Below are 15645 nucleotides of genomic sequence, written 5' to 3' on the forward strand. Positions count from 1 at the left end.
AGGCACGTCCCAAGCACAGAGAAGCAGGCTGGGAGGTAAAGGAGCTCTGTTTAAAAACATTTTTAGTAGATATTCCATGGGAGTAGCGCAGTACCTGTGCTTGCTGTAACCCTGGGTACTGTGGAAGCTGAGATGGGGGTCGAACTTGAGAAGTGAAAATAGCAGCTTGGTCCATCGGCTGACCCTGTAAGACACATCACCCATCAGGCAGGGCCTCCACACCCCGAACAAGCCCAGTTCTGGATACAAACCCCACCAAGTTGTGTCCGAAAGAGTCATGGAGAGACTTGACCATTTCCTTCAAGACAGCACTGTTGCTCGGTGCCAAACTGCTGAACTGTATTTACTCATAGGGAGATGGAAAAATTGACTTTTGTTTGATTTCTGACACTGCTGCAACACTACAGCAGTGAAGAAACAGCCACTTACTGAACAGAGGTCTTGCAGACACCCTTTAAAATGGGGCTTTGCAAAGGATTAGGAAAAAATATTCTAGCTGTCTTGAAGACAGTACATTAAATGATACAGGAAGCTTAGAGTAAATGCTCATCTCTAGTGTAAATACACAGCTGGTATCTTTCTCAGGCTACCTGATTACTAGCTTTCCCCCAGATGAAGCAGGCAAAATGCTGATTAGCAAATTTTGTGATGACATACAAAAAACCAGTATGATAAATGAGTAACACAAGCATCTCCAGCTCCCAACCAGTACAGCTTGGAAACACAGTCTGTATTTGTGATCAGCAGACAGCCTAGTTTGTTCATTTCAAATTGCCTCTATATTTATGCCCAATTAATGGCAAATCATTTAAAGATTTCAACTATAGCTGCATTAGTATGTTTTGAAGCACCAGAGAAGAGGAAAAAATAAAATGTTAGACTTAATTTCAGGACCAAGATTGTAAAAAACTGGCGAATGAGAATTTGCCAAGGATGGATACAATCAAGTCTGTGTATTTTCTGTGCAATTGTGATGCTGCACAGCTGCACTTCATAATTTTAAAAACCATTCTACTCAGAAAAGCTCAGTGGCAGACATGAGCTGGAAGCAGTCATGCTCCTTCCCTGTAGCTGCCCAGTTTACCACAAAAACAAACACAAAATCCAAGTCCTCCAACAAAGTCTTTGCCATTTTAATCAGGATATCCTTACAGAGATGTATTATAAATTTAAGGCTAAAAGTGACTTTGATAACACACTGCAAGCAGCAACATTACAATCAGGGCTACCCAGTGGAAGAGAAAATCTCACATGGGATAAAATACCGAAGCACCATTGGAACTCTCCTTCTTTATCTGCTCCCATCCCTTTAGTGGTAACTGTACCAAACGTTAACAAGTCTGTAAGCACAAGCGGCAGTCCGGCAGTTCAGCTGTTATTTTGGATTGGGTTTAAAAGTATGTGCGTCCTCATTAACAGACCTGGGAAACAAGCAGAGCTACCTATTGTGAACGGGAATTGCTCAGGGAAGCAGTACGGTAGCGGGAAAGCGTTCCAGCTTCAACTGATCCAGCCCAAGAGACATGAACTGCTGTGACCGGGGTGGATTAACTGCCTTGTGCTTTGGGCAGAGAACAGACAGAAGAGGTCAAGGACAAGACGCAAAACCAGGGACAAAGCTACCACAGGGTGCCACAGGATTGTCACACACTCATTTTTCATACCTTCCTTTCTTTTAAAAGCAAACAAACCAAACAAAGACTGACCTAGCTAGGCTCTGTGCCAGCCTCTGGGACCACTGCTAAAGGGTCACTGAGATGCAGACAAGACAGCAGGGAGCTCTGATGCCATAAGCTACACTAAGGAGGCAGAAGCTACGCTAAGGATTTGTTTTAAAAGCAAGCCAATATCTCATGGAAAATTCTGAAGAACAAATTAGGTGGTACAGGAGGTGTGAACAGCGTAACATCTATCGGTCCTGACAGAAGTTCAGACAAAATTAATTTTATCTGGAAAAACATCTGCAAAATCAGACAGGGAGCTCTCAAAACATCAACCCGACAGGTGAGAAACTGAAACACTGAACAGAACGTACATCTCGCGGACGGGATGCACATAAACCAGATGTCAGCCAAGTACAGGGGGAAGGTACTCAAGTACTTAGGATTTTTCTTTTTTTTAAACAGAGGCAAAAGAAGAAAAACAAAAAAAGAATAATAATTTCTCCGAGCAAATTGCTTCTGAAACTTTTTCATAAGGTGCCAACCACAGGACAGATAAAGATGTAACTTGAAGTCACCAAAAGGTGAAATCTGGTAAAACCATGACTGATTTCTAGAAAAAATGGTGCCTTAAGCTATTCCCTGCAGTAATACAAACCACCTCGTGGGTTCTGCGGAAGCTGGTCTGTAGAGTGGTGCTCCATGTGTTATCCTTTTGTTTCTCTCAGCGACAGCTAACCTGGTGTGTCCAAAAGTAAAATTTGTCCACTCATGCCCATGCAGTGTCAACAGTGTCCCTCCAAAGTCAGTGGAAGTTATACCAATGGAAATTAGATTAGGCCCTAATTCTGTCAGAAAATACTAAATAAGCAGCTGCATGATCCCAGCAATACACAGTGGGCAGAAAGCCACAAGTGAGTTTTGTCCACTGATCTTTTCCCTGCCATTTAAAGCGCACGCAAAGCAGCGGAGCTGGCAGGGTGTGAGACTCAAGAGCAGCACGCCCGTGCTGAAGGCACCACTGCCCAGGCCAGGCAAGCACCACACACCAAAGCACATGTGAAACGTAAGCAAAAAGCTGTTCGTTAGGTAGGGGACAGATCAATTTATTCCACGGCAGCACACGGCCACCAAGCAAGCTCCCCTGTTGCGAGAGAGAGCTCTGCATTCCTGAGCACTAGCAGCAGATGTTGCTAAATTCAAAGGGACTTCTCCCTCCAGGCATAATTTAATAAAGAGTTAACTAAACATGCAAGCCAATTGCTGCAAGCCAGAACCGTGCATGCATGCCAAACAAAAACAAAACAAAAAAAAAGGAGAAAAAACCCAAACGCTTTTATCCAATGCTGATGCAATGTTACAGTAATAACCACTGTTCTCTTTGTTCTACTTGCACCTTAAACTGAAGCAAAACTTACTGCTTTTTCCTGTTAAGGTATGTGACCATAGTGTATTTGGAAGGAATTTTCTTTACTAGGTGGTGCTGGGACTGGCAAAGGTGATTGTAGCAGCCATGGCACTGTAGGCTGATTTTGACCAAAATCTGACCAAATCTGACTTCGAAAGTAGGTAGCGAAACACTAGCACTTATTTAGATAAGATGATGATGATAGATTTGAGAGACCTCACTGTATACTTGCTGCATATCTAGGTGTGCCTAATTAACTGCAAATATGGTGATCTATACCCTGTTCTGACATGCTACCAATAGTAACAGGAATGATTGCACATCTATAAAATATGGACAACAGGGTAAGCAGCAAAGCCTTTTTAAAAACACATTTTGCTTTGTCTTTCCAATTAGTGCTTTTAACAACATTGCAGTTTCCCTAAGAGAGGACAAAAGTCCTGCAAACAGCTTTTCTAATTAATACCTGGAAAGCTTTCCAACACAGATATTAGGGATGGAACTTCATGCCATCATTGTTTTTCCCCAGTAACAACTGAATTCTATGAAACTTAATAATTTAACAGGTAAGTGTTAGCTGTTGCTTGTTTTGGAAGTAACAAAATATGGTTATTCTAATAACCGCACATCCTGCCATAGCTCAGGAACAGACTGTCATGCTCAGGTGGGACAAGAAGTATTTTGGAAACTACAGCTCACACGGGGCCAGAGGAGCTGACCCTCACTGAGCTGAGCGGCACGACTGCGTCCCACTGCAGCAGAACAGGCCCACGCCAGGAACAGCTCCACAGGCTGCCTGGGAAGCGCTGGTGGCACGCGCTGGCCAAAAAGGGCGTGTGGTCTATCCCTTACCGCTCATCTGACATGGCAGTCACCGCTATCCCACCTTATGTCATGGCAGAAGCTGCCACAGTGGATGGCAGCAGAGAGGAGCAGACCCAGCCGCCAGCGGGGAGACGAGGGCAGAATGGGAACACACCAGCCATGCTTAGATGGCCATGGCATTGGACATATCTAATCCTTCACAGCGAGAAATACAACAGAAGAGGAAAAAAATTGATCAGTGATGCAGTTATTGGAAATATTTGTAAGAAAAAAAATACTTTATGTGTGCAAGTGTCTTCACAGCCTTCCCACATGCAGCCACTGCGCTACCTAGGTGAGAGGAGTGCCAAAGCGTAGCATTCTCATCAAAAGCAAAGTGTGCAGCCTGTGTGTTGAAAGAAATGCATGTTTGTGCGAAAGAAAAAATAAAGAGAAGTTCACGGTCTCAGAGTGGTTACCATTATGTTGTCAAAGCCATCTTGAAGGGATACAGCAGTGCTACAGACATCCTAAAGGAAAAGGACAGGCGAGAAAATAGCAAACAATACAAATATACATGATTAGGCTCAGATTGTTAGTGGAGCAGTACAGCACCTTTACAGAGCTCACCTGTATGTACTCAAAGAACGCTGGCGTTTAGGAATGCTAACAAGGTCCTTTTAGTTGGTTTTTATGCTAATGAACCTCAATACTTTTATGGAATTTATGAACAGAAACTCTAAATGTGGAAAGGACTCCTTACCATCCACAGGAGTCTATTAATTCTATATAAAATACTCAAAGTTTTTTTAACAAGTCATAGTTCTTAAAGACCTTGCACCATAGCTATTTGTTGTCAAGAGCACAGCATGTATGGCACAGCACTAAAGAGCAGAGTCCTTCTGGACTGATTTTACAGAACTGTCCACACCAGTGCCAGAGATTTCAAGCTGAGTAGGTAATTTCATTCTGCAGCTGCAGAAACATAAAAACCAAAGAAGAAACCTTCCTTATTTAAGCTCTGCCTAACAACATACAACACAGAGTAGCAATGCTTACGAATCATCTTGTTCCTAAATTTTCAAATGCTACCTTCAGGCTTGTACACTGCCATAGCATTTTGTACTCTAAATCCAGGACCGCAGGAAGAACTACCCCAAGTTCCCCAGGGACACATTTCTCATCCAGAGCACCGTGCCTGCAGGCAGGTGTCCCACTGGGGCAGCCCAGGGTGCAGGGAGTGTGCAAAGCCCCAGTGCCACTGGGACCTTGGAGGGGTTCCTCTGGTGTCAGCATTGCCAGCACATGCTTAGACAACAAGGAAAGCAAACAGGACGGCCTGGTGAATTGTTCATTCTTTTCATGACAGTGAAAGTTTTCAAGAGTCAGGATGAATGAACCTTTCCAAACATCCACTAAGACAAAATACTAGAACCAGAAATTAGAAAGTAGAACCAGAATATTAGAACAGAAAACAATGTGTCCATCTGTGGTACTCCCCAGCACACCACAAAGGACCCGGCTCTGCATGCCACTGTGTGGAAGTAACCGGGAAACAAAGGCTGGGTTTGGATGGCTCTGGTTTGACTTGCTTTACATCAGTTTAACTTACACTGACTTACTGCTGAAATAAAAACACAGTTGATACAGAACCATTGACTGACGAACATCCAGCATATCATGTTAGCTGAAATACGCATCTGAACCTACCCTGTTGAATTTTACTGCAACTTTTACATTGTAAAAGTTCAATACGAATTTTATGAAAAAGTTCATCATGGGTACCTTGTTAATCTTATTTAGACATACGTTCATGACTTCATTATAAGTTTATTCTCCTTACTGACAACCTGTCTATGCAGCAGTTTGGAGAAGAAGTTAACCATTGTTCTTAACACCTCAGGTACTGTCCCTGTCTGAAACCAAAAGGGAAATGCAACATCTCTTATCCTCTAAACGTGACAGTGTTAAACAACAGCCTTTCTTAAATGTGAGAGTAATGTTAATTTAGATCTTCAATTATTGCTTTTTGATCCACCTAGCCATAAGCAGTCATCATCATTTGTTTACTTAAGGCTCTTATTTAAGCCTGTATTCTATCAGAGTACTTGAAAGCCAGTTGGACCTAACACTAAAACAGTGATAAACTGCCTAATGTAAGCAATGCTACAGGGTTAACTGTAGAGCCCAGTACCTGAATATTTAGGGTACCTAATCCTTAGTACCTCGTAGTGCCTGCAGGACACCAATGAGGGATCCAATATCCACCGTACCACTGATATTATGAAACACATCCCGAGCTTTTGGGGCTGGTGTTTTTTGGTTTTTTTTTTTTAAGGTAGAAGACAGGACACATACAAAGAAACCCTAGTTTCACAATTATGAACAGCCCCATATAAAACTACTGTAGCCCATCAGCAATTTAAGCACTACAGAGGGCTTTGCATGCATCATAGCAGAGAGACTGAAAGAGGGATGAGAAAGACAATGAGAGAGCTCTAACAAAACAGAGACAGTGTGGGAGAAATTATGAGGATATTTGCTGAAAATTTTTACTGTTTTGAGCAAAGAGGGCACATCACAGAGTTTGAAGGCAAGACAGCATAAGGGCAATGTAATATATACTGCAGTGAGGGTAAGAATGGGTACAGAAGGACTTTAAAATAAAGGTAGAGAAGTTATTGGTTTTACCACCAACTACTGTACACATATTGCTGGTTATCTGGGATCCAAAAACCAATCTTCTGTTCTTACATCACCAATTCAAAAGCAGCCTGTCTGTAGCCATATTCTGAAACTAGCTCAGGCGCGAAAGGGTTTTGCACAATAGCCACGTGCGGTTTGGCACACAGCAGCTGTACTCTGCAGAAATGTTAGGATAAGAAATACTAGCTACTTCTAGAGAACGTGGGCATCTGCGTGTACACGTGTATGGAAATGGCTCCTGCTGGACTTCCTGGATTTTTAATTGTGAAGAGCATCGCTGTGCCTCTGCTGCTTACTTGTAGCTTGGTGGTACATAGCACTATGCAATTCCACTACGAAAGCCTCTGCAACACAACAGGGAACAAGTATATCATCAAGTAGCAGAAGCAAAACCTGATTTTATGAAACACAGGAGAAATAGAAAGGGATAAGAGACCAAAGGGCAAATGAAATTTAAAAGCAGATCGTTCTGGTTAAGCAATATTTGGGGAGTTACTGCAACTGTAAATATCAGCTGGCTCTCCACTCCATAAGCCTATGCACGCAAGCAGCCCCAATGGAAGGCAAAACAACTGTGTTGCTCTTCAGACTTGGGGGTTTGGACAAACCTGTTGGAGAGACCGTGACTGTGCTTGCTGCCTGAGGAGCCGCTGCTGCTGCTGCTCTTGCTGCAGGAGTTTCATCTGGAGCAATTGCTGCTGAGGCGTGATTGCATGGAGAGAGGGGGGCTGCATGATGGTGCCAGAGCGCCGCTGCAGCATGTTCGACAGGGCTTGCTTCGTATTAGTTGGAACAAAGGAGCCTGTCGGATCCAGCCTGGAACCACCTAAAAACCACCCAAAACACAAATGCGTTCTCTGCCTTCCATAAGAACGTTGTTGGTACAGATCACTGCTAATTCATCAACTCCTATTTCGTTAGCTCTACAATAATGATGATAAACTTATCTCTGTAAAGGCAGTGAACTGGATTAAACCAGATTACTGGTCGGAAAAATTGAATAGGCAACATAACTTAGAAGACTACCACTTGTAAATGAAAACAAAAAGTAAACAGGCTATGGGCTGTTGTATGTTCTACAACACATAAAACGTCTGACTACTGCTGAAAAAACAAAGTTACGTGTCAGATCAAAAGCATGATATGAACAGCTTATGATGTCAAGAAAATTTTATCATGAGATGGCAGTAATTTATGCACTCTATGCTATTTGATAAAAATCATGTACCTATCTATATGTTAGACTTATGAAGGTAATCTTATACATATTTTTTTTTAAATCAGCATTTCCTTAACTTTGTAGCCACTGTCTGGTATTTTCTGAAGACTTTTATGCACTTAAATACAGATTTAGTTGTATTTGGAGCTTCAGAAAAAATATTTAACATTTGTAACTGGAACCAAACTTCTAAACTTCTGCATAATATCTGAGAAGGACAGAATAGTATTTCTCAAAACATCATAAACTGCTGCCCCCTAGAGCAAGTAAAAATACCTATGTTAAATTGTATACACATTAACTGGAAGAAACAAAACAAGCCTACAAATAATTAAGTACATATCACAAATCCTGAAAAAAACCTGAACCCATGGATTTATTTATTCCATCTAGCAGATGTTAAATTAGCCACCATGGTTCTTGGTGTGAATCAAAGAAGAAATAACCCAAAGGTCATTTGTTCCTTTTAATCATCCCTGTCTTATTTCACTCCTCATTGAACTTCTACCAGCGTTCTTATATTATCACCACAGTAGGTCATTTTTGCTTATCTACCAAAAAAGTTTAATAGCTTAATAAAGACAGACCCACAACTGATAATAGAAAGCCCTTCAAAAAAAAAGGGCTAACTAAGGAATAAAATAAATGGCATCAGCAGACACAGCCTGCTTCAGAGAAAGTTAGAAACCAAATGTGGTTACAAGAAGTCAATTTTTATCATACATCAAATAATAAAGCCCCACGTCTGTGAATTCAAAGCCTACACGTACCTGGTGGGAGGGGCTGGTTCTGCACAAAGAAGCCAGGCTGCTGCGGCTGTCCCATGATGTTGTAACCCCACAAGGCAGACTGAGGATGGTGCATCATTTGAGAGGAAATTGGTGAATAAGTGGGAGGCACTCTATATAAGTTGTTCTGTGGATATTCCTTAAAATATACAGTAAAAGTGAATGTTACTGACATTCATACCTTACTAACTCATAAATAATGCCAATTTTCCTACTAAATTATTAAAGGACAGAGACAGTTCCCATTGTCGTTTGCAACAATGTAAAAAACAGATTAAGTCTCAGGCTGCCCACAGGTAATTAATGCTAACAACTTCAGAGACGCACCATCCATTTTTACCTTACTAGCAAGTATTTTCTGCCGGCTATAATTAGGTATAGCACAAGGACAGCTTACTGTATCAGTATATAAATAACAGGAGGAACTTAACTGAAACATCAAAAAGGCCAGAAAATGATCTTAAAATTACAGCTACTTAAAACGCAACACACTGACAAACCAGCTGGATGTTAATGGAATACTATCATGTCTACAGCAGCTACGACTACACTGGCAGCAGCGTGAAGAAGCTGTAATCGCACAGAATGATGCTACTGGAAACGTACGTTATTATTTGGGTGGTGCCAGGCATGTTTTTCAAAACCGTGCTCTATGTCATTCTTCAGCTCAAAAACCATTAAAATCAAAAGAGAAAGTGTCTCAGAAACCAGAACAAACTTCACAGTAAACCAGTTTATCTATGTGAAAGAGCTTCTTGCAAGTTGGTTTCCATTTGAAAGGGACCTGGGTTTGAACCAGCATGTTTGCTCTCAACATAATTTGAACATGAGGAATTTTAGAAATTGATACAAACAACAACAGCTGTACTTTACACCAAACAAGAGAAAGCATATACGGGATCCAAATAATATTTAGTGAGTAACATCCAGTCTAGCATATTTTACATAGCACGTAAGGTCCTAAGCACAGTACATTCCTCTACACTGAGCTCTATTCGATAGAAATCCACCTTCCTTCTGACCATCTCCATTCACTCTCTTTATTAAGACCCGCTCCTCCACGTGCAGAACAATTTCTGAAGGCAGCTAAGACAGCCCATGCAACATCAGATGCTTTGGCGAGGTATTACAAGTTTTGTATGGGGCATCAACTACTTACATCAGCCCTTGAGCTTGACTTTGACTTTCGCTTCCTGCCCTTTGTCTTCTTCTCATCGTCTGTGGCAAGTTTTCCCTGATCTGAGAGCTCTCCTGACTTTCTTTCTGGTTCCTGAGAGACAGGTGTGGTGGGCTCTTCCTCCTCCTCCTCTGGAGGAAGGGGCAAGGGCTCGAGGTAGTAACTCCGTGGCTTGGGTTTGGTGTGTGTGTGGTACAGGAGGAGATGCTGCTGCTCCTCATACTTTATCACTTTCCTGTCAACACGAACTGTACCAAACCATGCCCAGGAGAGAGGAGCAGGATTTTTGTGACCTTCAAATAAATCCCAAGGGGACACCTTTTGTTTTGTTGAAACCTGAAGACCCTGTTTCAGAATAAAAGTGAAGTTAGTGTTTTAGGAAAATAGAACACTAGGGCAGACTACTTGCTTTGGTACATCATTATTTGAGTCAGAAAAATCCACTAAGGATTTTTTCCCTTTCACAAAATGTACCAAATGCATACTGGTGGGATTTTAACCTCTATCCAAGGCTACCACTAGATAAAAGCAATTATATTTTTATAGTACCATTTGCTTATAGCTATCCTAAAAATCTCAAGTTCCATCTATTGTTTTTTGGAGGAAAAGTCAAATATCTATCAAAAATTGCTAATCTGAGAATACACTTGCTAAAAGTTTACATATTCAATTAAGGGGAGATAAGCCTAAGCAGTATATCACAAAAAAATGCCTACTGAGTCTGCAGAATAAAAAGCTCTATCCTAAGCTCTATCCTTCTCTTTTAAATAAATTAACTTAAAAAAATTATGTGTGCCTTTGTATTCCCAAAAAATCCAAAGCAACTAATACACTTTCCCCCCGCCATTTTTCCTCTGTCTTTTGTAAGCAGGATCACACCTGCCAGCTTCCTCCCAGCACGTAACAGGTTAAAAGGTTCCCAGGTTAAATGAGCTCTCAAATGTAGGATTCTGCTTGAAAAACAAATCCTTCTGTAAGAGCTTCTGCTGTTCAACTCCAAGTCAAATGTAATTTCCTTTTTGGCAACTTTTGTGGAGTTGGCTCCAGTCAAGACCCTATAATGCAAAAACTGAGCAAGCTTATGTCAACACTCATCACATTAGCAGTTACAAGTTGACCATGTACTCTGCAGATTTAACGAGGAAGGACATACAGCAAACACGATGACCGATTTTAAACAAATCGTGAAAAGTTACCCAAACTCTTGAATTTGTACAAGTGGCATAAAACTGTTTCCATTAAAGATGCATATATATCTAAAGCTCTGAGACTATCTGCAGGTATCAGTGAATTGTCAGGGAGAGGAGGACGGAATCACTGTCGGTGCTGCTGCAGGGGTGGTGCTGTTGGTGCATGGTGCAGGTCACACTAGGCTGCTCAAACCCGTTCAGCTGGGGTTTAACAACTCCCCGCGTGCCTCTCTCTAAACCTGCTCCAGGTTTCACACTCTGCCTGAGAATTTTCACATGAATCATGCAAACAAAAACTGTGCAAAAATATTTGGAACAGAAATACATTTGAGACCAAAACACCGTCTGTCATTTGCAACTATTTCTAAAGGTATTATTCTACAAGCCCAGCATTCCTCACTTTTGGCATTATTGCTCGCAGAAAGCCTACCTGTTTAAAAGAGACTGCATTGCTGTGGCTGGAGTGCATTAGAAAGCCGTATTACAGCAGAAGTACAATGCTTTTATGATACTGCATATAAACGTGTGTACTGGACAAGCTGTACCTGTTTGCTTGAATTTCCTATGCTTCAACAATCATGGAAAAACTGAGATGAAAGCAAACATTTACTCTTGCCTGTTTCTTATCAATGGAGTCAAATCCTGCAATTTTGTTCCCCTTGGTGTCGATCAAGGATCCCATTGGCTCACAAGTAATAATATCACACGTCTGCTTTGGCAAAGGGAGCAGCTGGCGAACTTTGTCAATGCTTTCTGACCGCTTGTCTCCTAGCTCTTTCTAGAGAATAAATGCATCAATCAATCAAACAGAAAGGGGGGGAGGGGGAAAGGAAGAGAAACATTGCACTGCTTTCACTATTAGAAAATCACTGGTTTCTGGATGAATCATTTCCTTGTACTTTTACTAAATTTAAACAAGTGGCTTTGCAAGAGGTTTTTTTTGTTTTCTTTTCTAAGAATGTAAGTTATCTTTTCATCTCTTGTTTAAACAGATTGTAGAAAATATGTAATACAAATTCAGTGTCTCAAACATTAATGAAAGCAACTAAGTGTCTTGCAGGGTCCCTATATGTAATTTAATATGAAGAAAATACTAGAAGTCTGTCTTCCCACACCCACATTCCTGTATTCTTATTTTCTTCTTTTTCTCCTTGTTATCACTAGTGCTGTTTCAGTCTCTCCTCTTTTTCCAAGAGGCCTTCCCAGACACTAGAAATGACACGATTAAAAGATGAGCACCGAATGCGATTCGAAAGAAATGCTGAAAATGACAAGACATAACACTTACTTTTAATTTTTTCACTAAATTCATGTAAGCCCTCTTGTTTTCCTCAGGCCCTCCTTGGGAAGCATTTGACAAGTCGGAGGCAAGCGTCCCGTTGATGAGGACGCCCAGCATATCGAGCACGGTTGTGAACAATTCACTGAGAGTAAAGACAAGTATTACCCTGAAGAACTGCCGATTGCCAAGAGATCCAGGGACAGATATTCACAGCAAAGGCCACAGACGCAGTTCTTTAGACAAGCTGGGTTTTTCAGGGCCTTCTGCATACACACACATCTCAGCTTGCATGCGTAAGCCCCAGTGTATACATGCAGGTGGACTGTCAAGACGTACACACAAATCTTATTATAAACCCCAGCTCAGAGCTGCAGGCAGCACAAAGTGCTAACAGAAAGTCATGAGGAATTACAAGCTCTGACTTAGGAAAGTGCTCAGGTACATGCTTGTTAAGGAAGAGTGTAAACAGTGGCTCCAGTGCTTTCCAAAATAGAGGCGCTCCCCAAGCAAGACCAGCACTGAGCATGTAAGTTGCACTCAAACAGTAATAGGATAATAGTAAGAAAAATTTATCAATAACATACATGCAATCTAAACATAAAAGCACTAAGGACATGAATTAGTTTGTTTAAATAGCGCAGACATACTTGTTGGTCTGCATATCAACAGTTCCTGAAGTGATTATCTGGAGGAGCAGAAGTGCCCAGTCTGTGGTCCACTGGGTACTCCTCTGCACAGTATCAAACATGCCACCTACCTGCAAAATAATACAGCAGATAGCAAGGCTCTGCATATATCTCACAGATGCACGCTTCCCTTATCATATGTTACTACTTATGAACAAAACTGCTATCCAGTCCCATGAGTTCTTGTGTGCCGTGTTGAAGTGCTGACTTTAAATAACTTTTTCTCCCCCCCCACGCTCCCAGCAGAAAGCTTCTCCTAAGAAGGAACTATAGGAAAGCAAACTATTATTACACTGCTCCTTCAGTTTCATATTTTCACTTTCATGTTTAATGCAACAAACTGAAGTCAGTGAAAAATTTCCCAGAACTGAAAAGGTGTTGAATTAAAACTTCATAGTTATCACTTTGCTCCCACACCCAAAAATTAGACATTCATGTCCAGTGCAAAGATAAAAAAAATCTGAAGAACAATATAGCATTGATTGAAAATGAAAACTGCTAAATATTTTACCCTATGAACAATTTGTCACTGTTTCTACCAGTATAGTATGATACTGTAAAATATGCCCTGGCTTTGAGAAGGAGCCATTTTAGCAAAACACATCCTTCAAAGGACCAAACTGCAATAACACAAGATACCTGCTCAAGTTGCAAGCCTGATTACCAAACTGGTCAGAAGAGAGTCCAACCCCCAAATTTCAAAGGTAGAACACTTCAAGCTAATGAAAGCACAGCTCAAGCCTTCAGTGACAACTCTGTAAAGCAGAAAACACCTCCCTGTTGCACAACAGGATGCCTAAGAGAGGTTACGTCAAAACGACACTGCTCTTTCCTTACTGCTGCACTGCAGCCCAGGGTCTTCCTTCTCTACCATGACGCTACTGTCAGCTTCGCTGTTTTGCACATTATCCCAATATCTGCATCAAATCATCTTTCCTGATGTTTCCCACTTCACAACTTTCCAAAAATAAATCTTTTTTTTTTTTTTTTGTCATGTTTATAATCGCTCTAAATCCCTTCATTGTGTTTGTAGCTGTTTCACTTCACACAATTCTTCCCCATGCTTAAAGCTTATTTCAGGGTTGTGTCTTGCTCAATAAATGCAGAGACTGTTCCAATTCTCAGTACCTGCTTTTAGCTCCTTGTTGAGTTTGTATCTAAGAAGATTACTCCTTGAACTATGTAAGTGGTTTATGGTTTACAAAAGGCTAAAATCTTGCTGCTTTAATAATAAACCAAATATTGTCCAAATCAAGAGTTCTCTCAATGCATGACAAAGTGCCTGTCTCCACAGTACTCAGTGGCAGGTGAGAGCTGCTTTAGTTTAAGTGCAGCCACAGCAGTCCCAAAGCTGGTCACAGCTGGCTCAAGTCCCCTTGGCCTGAACCAATGGCAGCGCAAGGCTGTGGTTACCCCTCTGGTTGCACAGCCACATCTAAGCAGCTTCCAAAGAGATGGGAAGAGAACAACGCTGCAGTGTTACCCCTACCTCGGTGCTCCCTCATTTGGCCTTACATGTAGTCTCCACACACCTACTGCACTGTGCTAAACGAGCTGCGGTGGCCCTGATATCTGGTACAGAGGTTTTAAGAGATGTGGGACGTTGGAGAACTTGATGGAAACTTTCTAAGTTGATTAATACATGTATCCAAATAGCAGCAACTGAAATTGCACATGTAAGTTAAATAGCCAAATGTTATATTCCCTGAGAGCTCTGAAAGTCTCAACTACATGGACTGCCTAATTCCATAAAATCACTGCTTGTTACATGGGAATAAACCATTGGTGGACAACAGCTTTGAATGTCCACAAAAACATGATACATTTCTGAAGTTCCAGGCACACTGAAAGGAAGAAAGCAGCACAAAAATAAGGCATGAATAAGGTATACGCTGTCCTTCCTATTCATTTTATAGGAACAATGTCCAAACGTTATGGCCAGGAAGCACCAGCTGAAACAAGAGAGACAGGAAAAGCACAGATGAACACCAATGGAGCAGAGACTCCTTGTGTCAGGGCCGAGGGGGCCCTGACAGCCCTCGCTGTCCCTGGCCACCCCCACCTCCGTCCCTGGCCCAGGAGCCTCAGCCTGCCCCCATGGTCCTGCCTGGCCATGCTAGGGCCGTGTCTGACCCTGGCTCCCCTCGCTGGGCCTGATCCTGACCCCCTGCTGTGGGCTGACATCCTGGCGTGGACTCAGCCCGTCCCCATCCCAGTGGAGCTGCTGGGATGCAGCCTGATGGGCTGGGAGCTGCCAGCTCTCAGGGAGCCCTGGCCCCCGCATTGCCCTGATGCAGTGCTTCTTGCTCCTTACCACCTACTCCAGAGTACCTGCTACTTCTTTTTATAACATCAGAATAAACACACAAGTTTTTCTTACCAAGTTAAGACGAAGTTGTAGGGCTTCATGCATCATTTGCCTAGCTTTAACATCATCTTGGTACCGTTCTTCCCTCCAGTTACTAAGGATCTAAGAAAAGGCATTTGATTAAGGTTGTTTTCTTCCTGTAAAGGAATGTTCTCCCTTTGAGGTTTAAGTTTTGTGACCATTATCTATAAGGAATCATAAAAGGATATTAACCTTTTTATCCTCATGTCTGTTTAAGGCTTAGAGCAGATTAAGCAAACTAGTGGAGGAAAAAAATTAATTTGTAAAGATCTGATAATCTGCTATCAATTGTGTTACTAGATCTTCCCGTTGCAGCAAAAAGAAAATAAGCAGCT

General features: G+C 41.8%; 1 protein-coding gene across 1 annotated transcript in view; it reads right to left on the minus strand.

The window, feature by feature from the left end:
- The window catches only part of MED12L (mediator complex subunit 12L), a gene marked incomplete at both ends in the record, with an annotated part of 153517 nt that overhangs the window by 8461 nt on the left and 129411 nt on the right, over nt 1–15645 (minus strand). The window contains 8 exons of the mRNA XM_082320657.1: nt 95–184; nt 7188–7405; nt 8569–8725; nt 9746–10108; nt 11570–11731; nt 12242–12377; nt 12883–12992; nt 15302–15391. Of these exons, the coding sequence (XP_082176783.1) occupies nt 95–184; nt 7188–7405; nt 8569–8725; nt 9746–10108; nt 11570–11731; nt 12242–12377; nt 12883–12992; nt 15302–15391 (1326 nt within the window). The remainder of the gene's footprint in view (nt 1–94; nt 185–7187; nt 7406–8568; nt 8726–9745; nt 10109–11569; nt 11732–12241; nt 12378–12882; nt 12993–15301; nt 15392–15645) is intronic.

This window comes from Platalea leucorodia, assembly GCF_965183815.1.
Source record: "Platalea leucorodia genome assembly, chromosome: 8".
In the NCBI taxonomy this organism is placed as follows: domain Eukaryota; kingdom Metazoa; phylum Chordata; class Aves; order Pelecaniformes; family Threskiornithidae; genus Platalea; species Platalea leucorodia.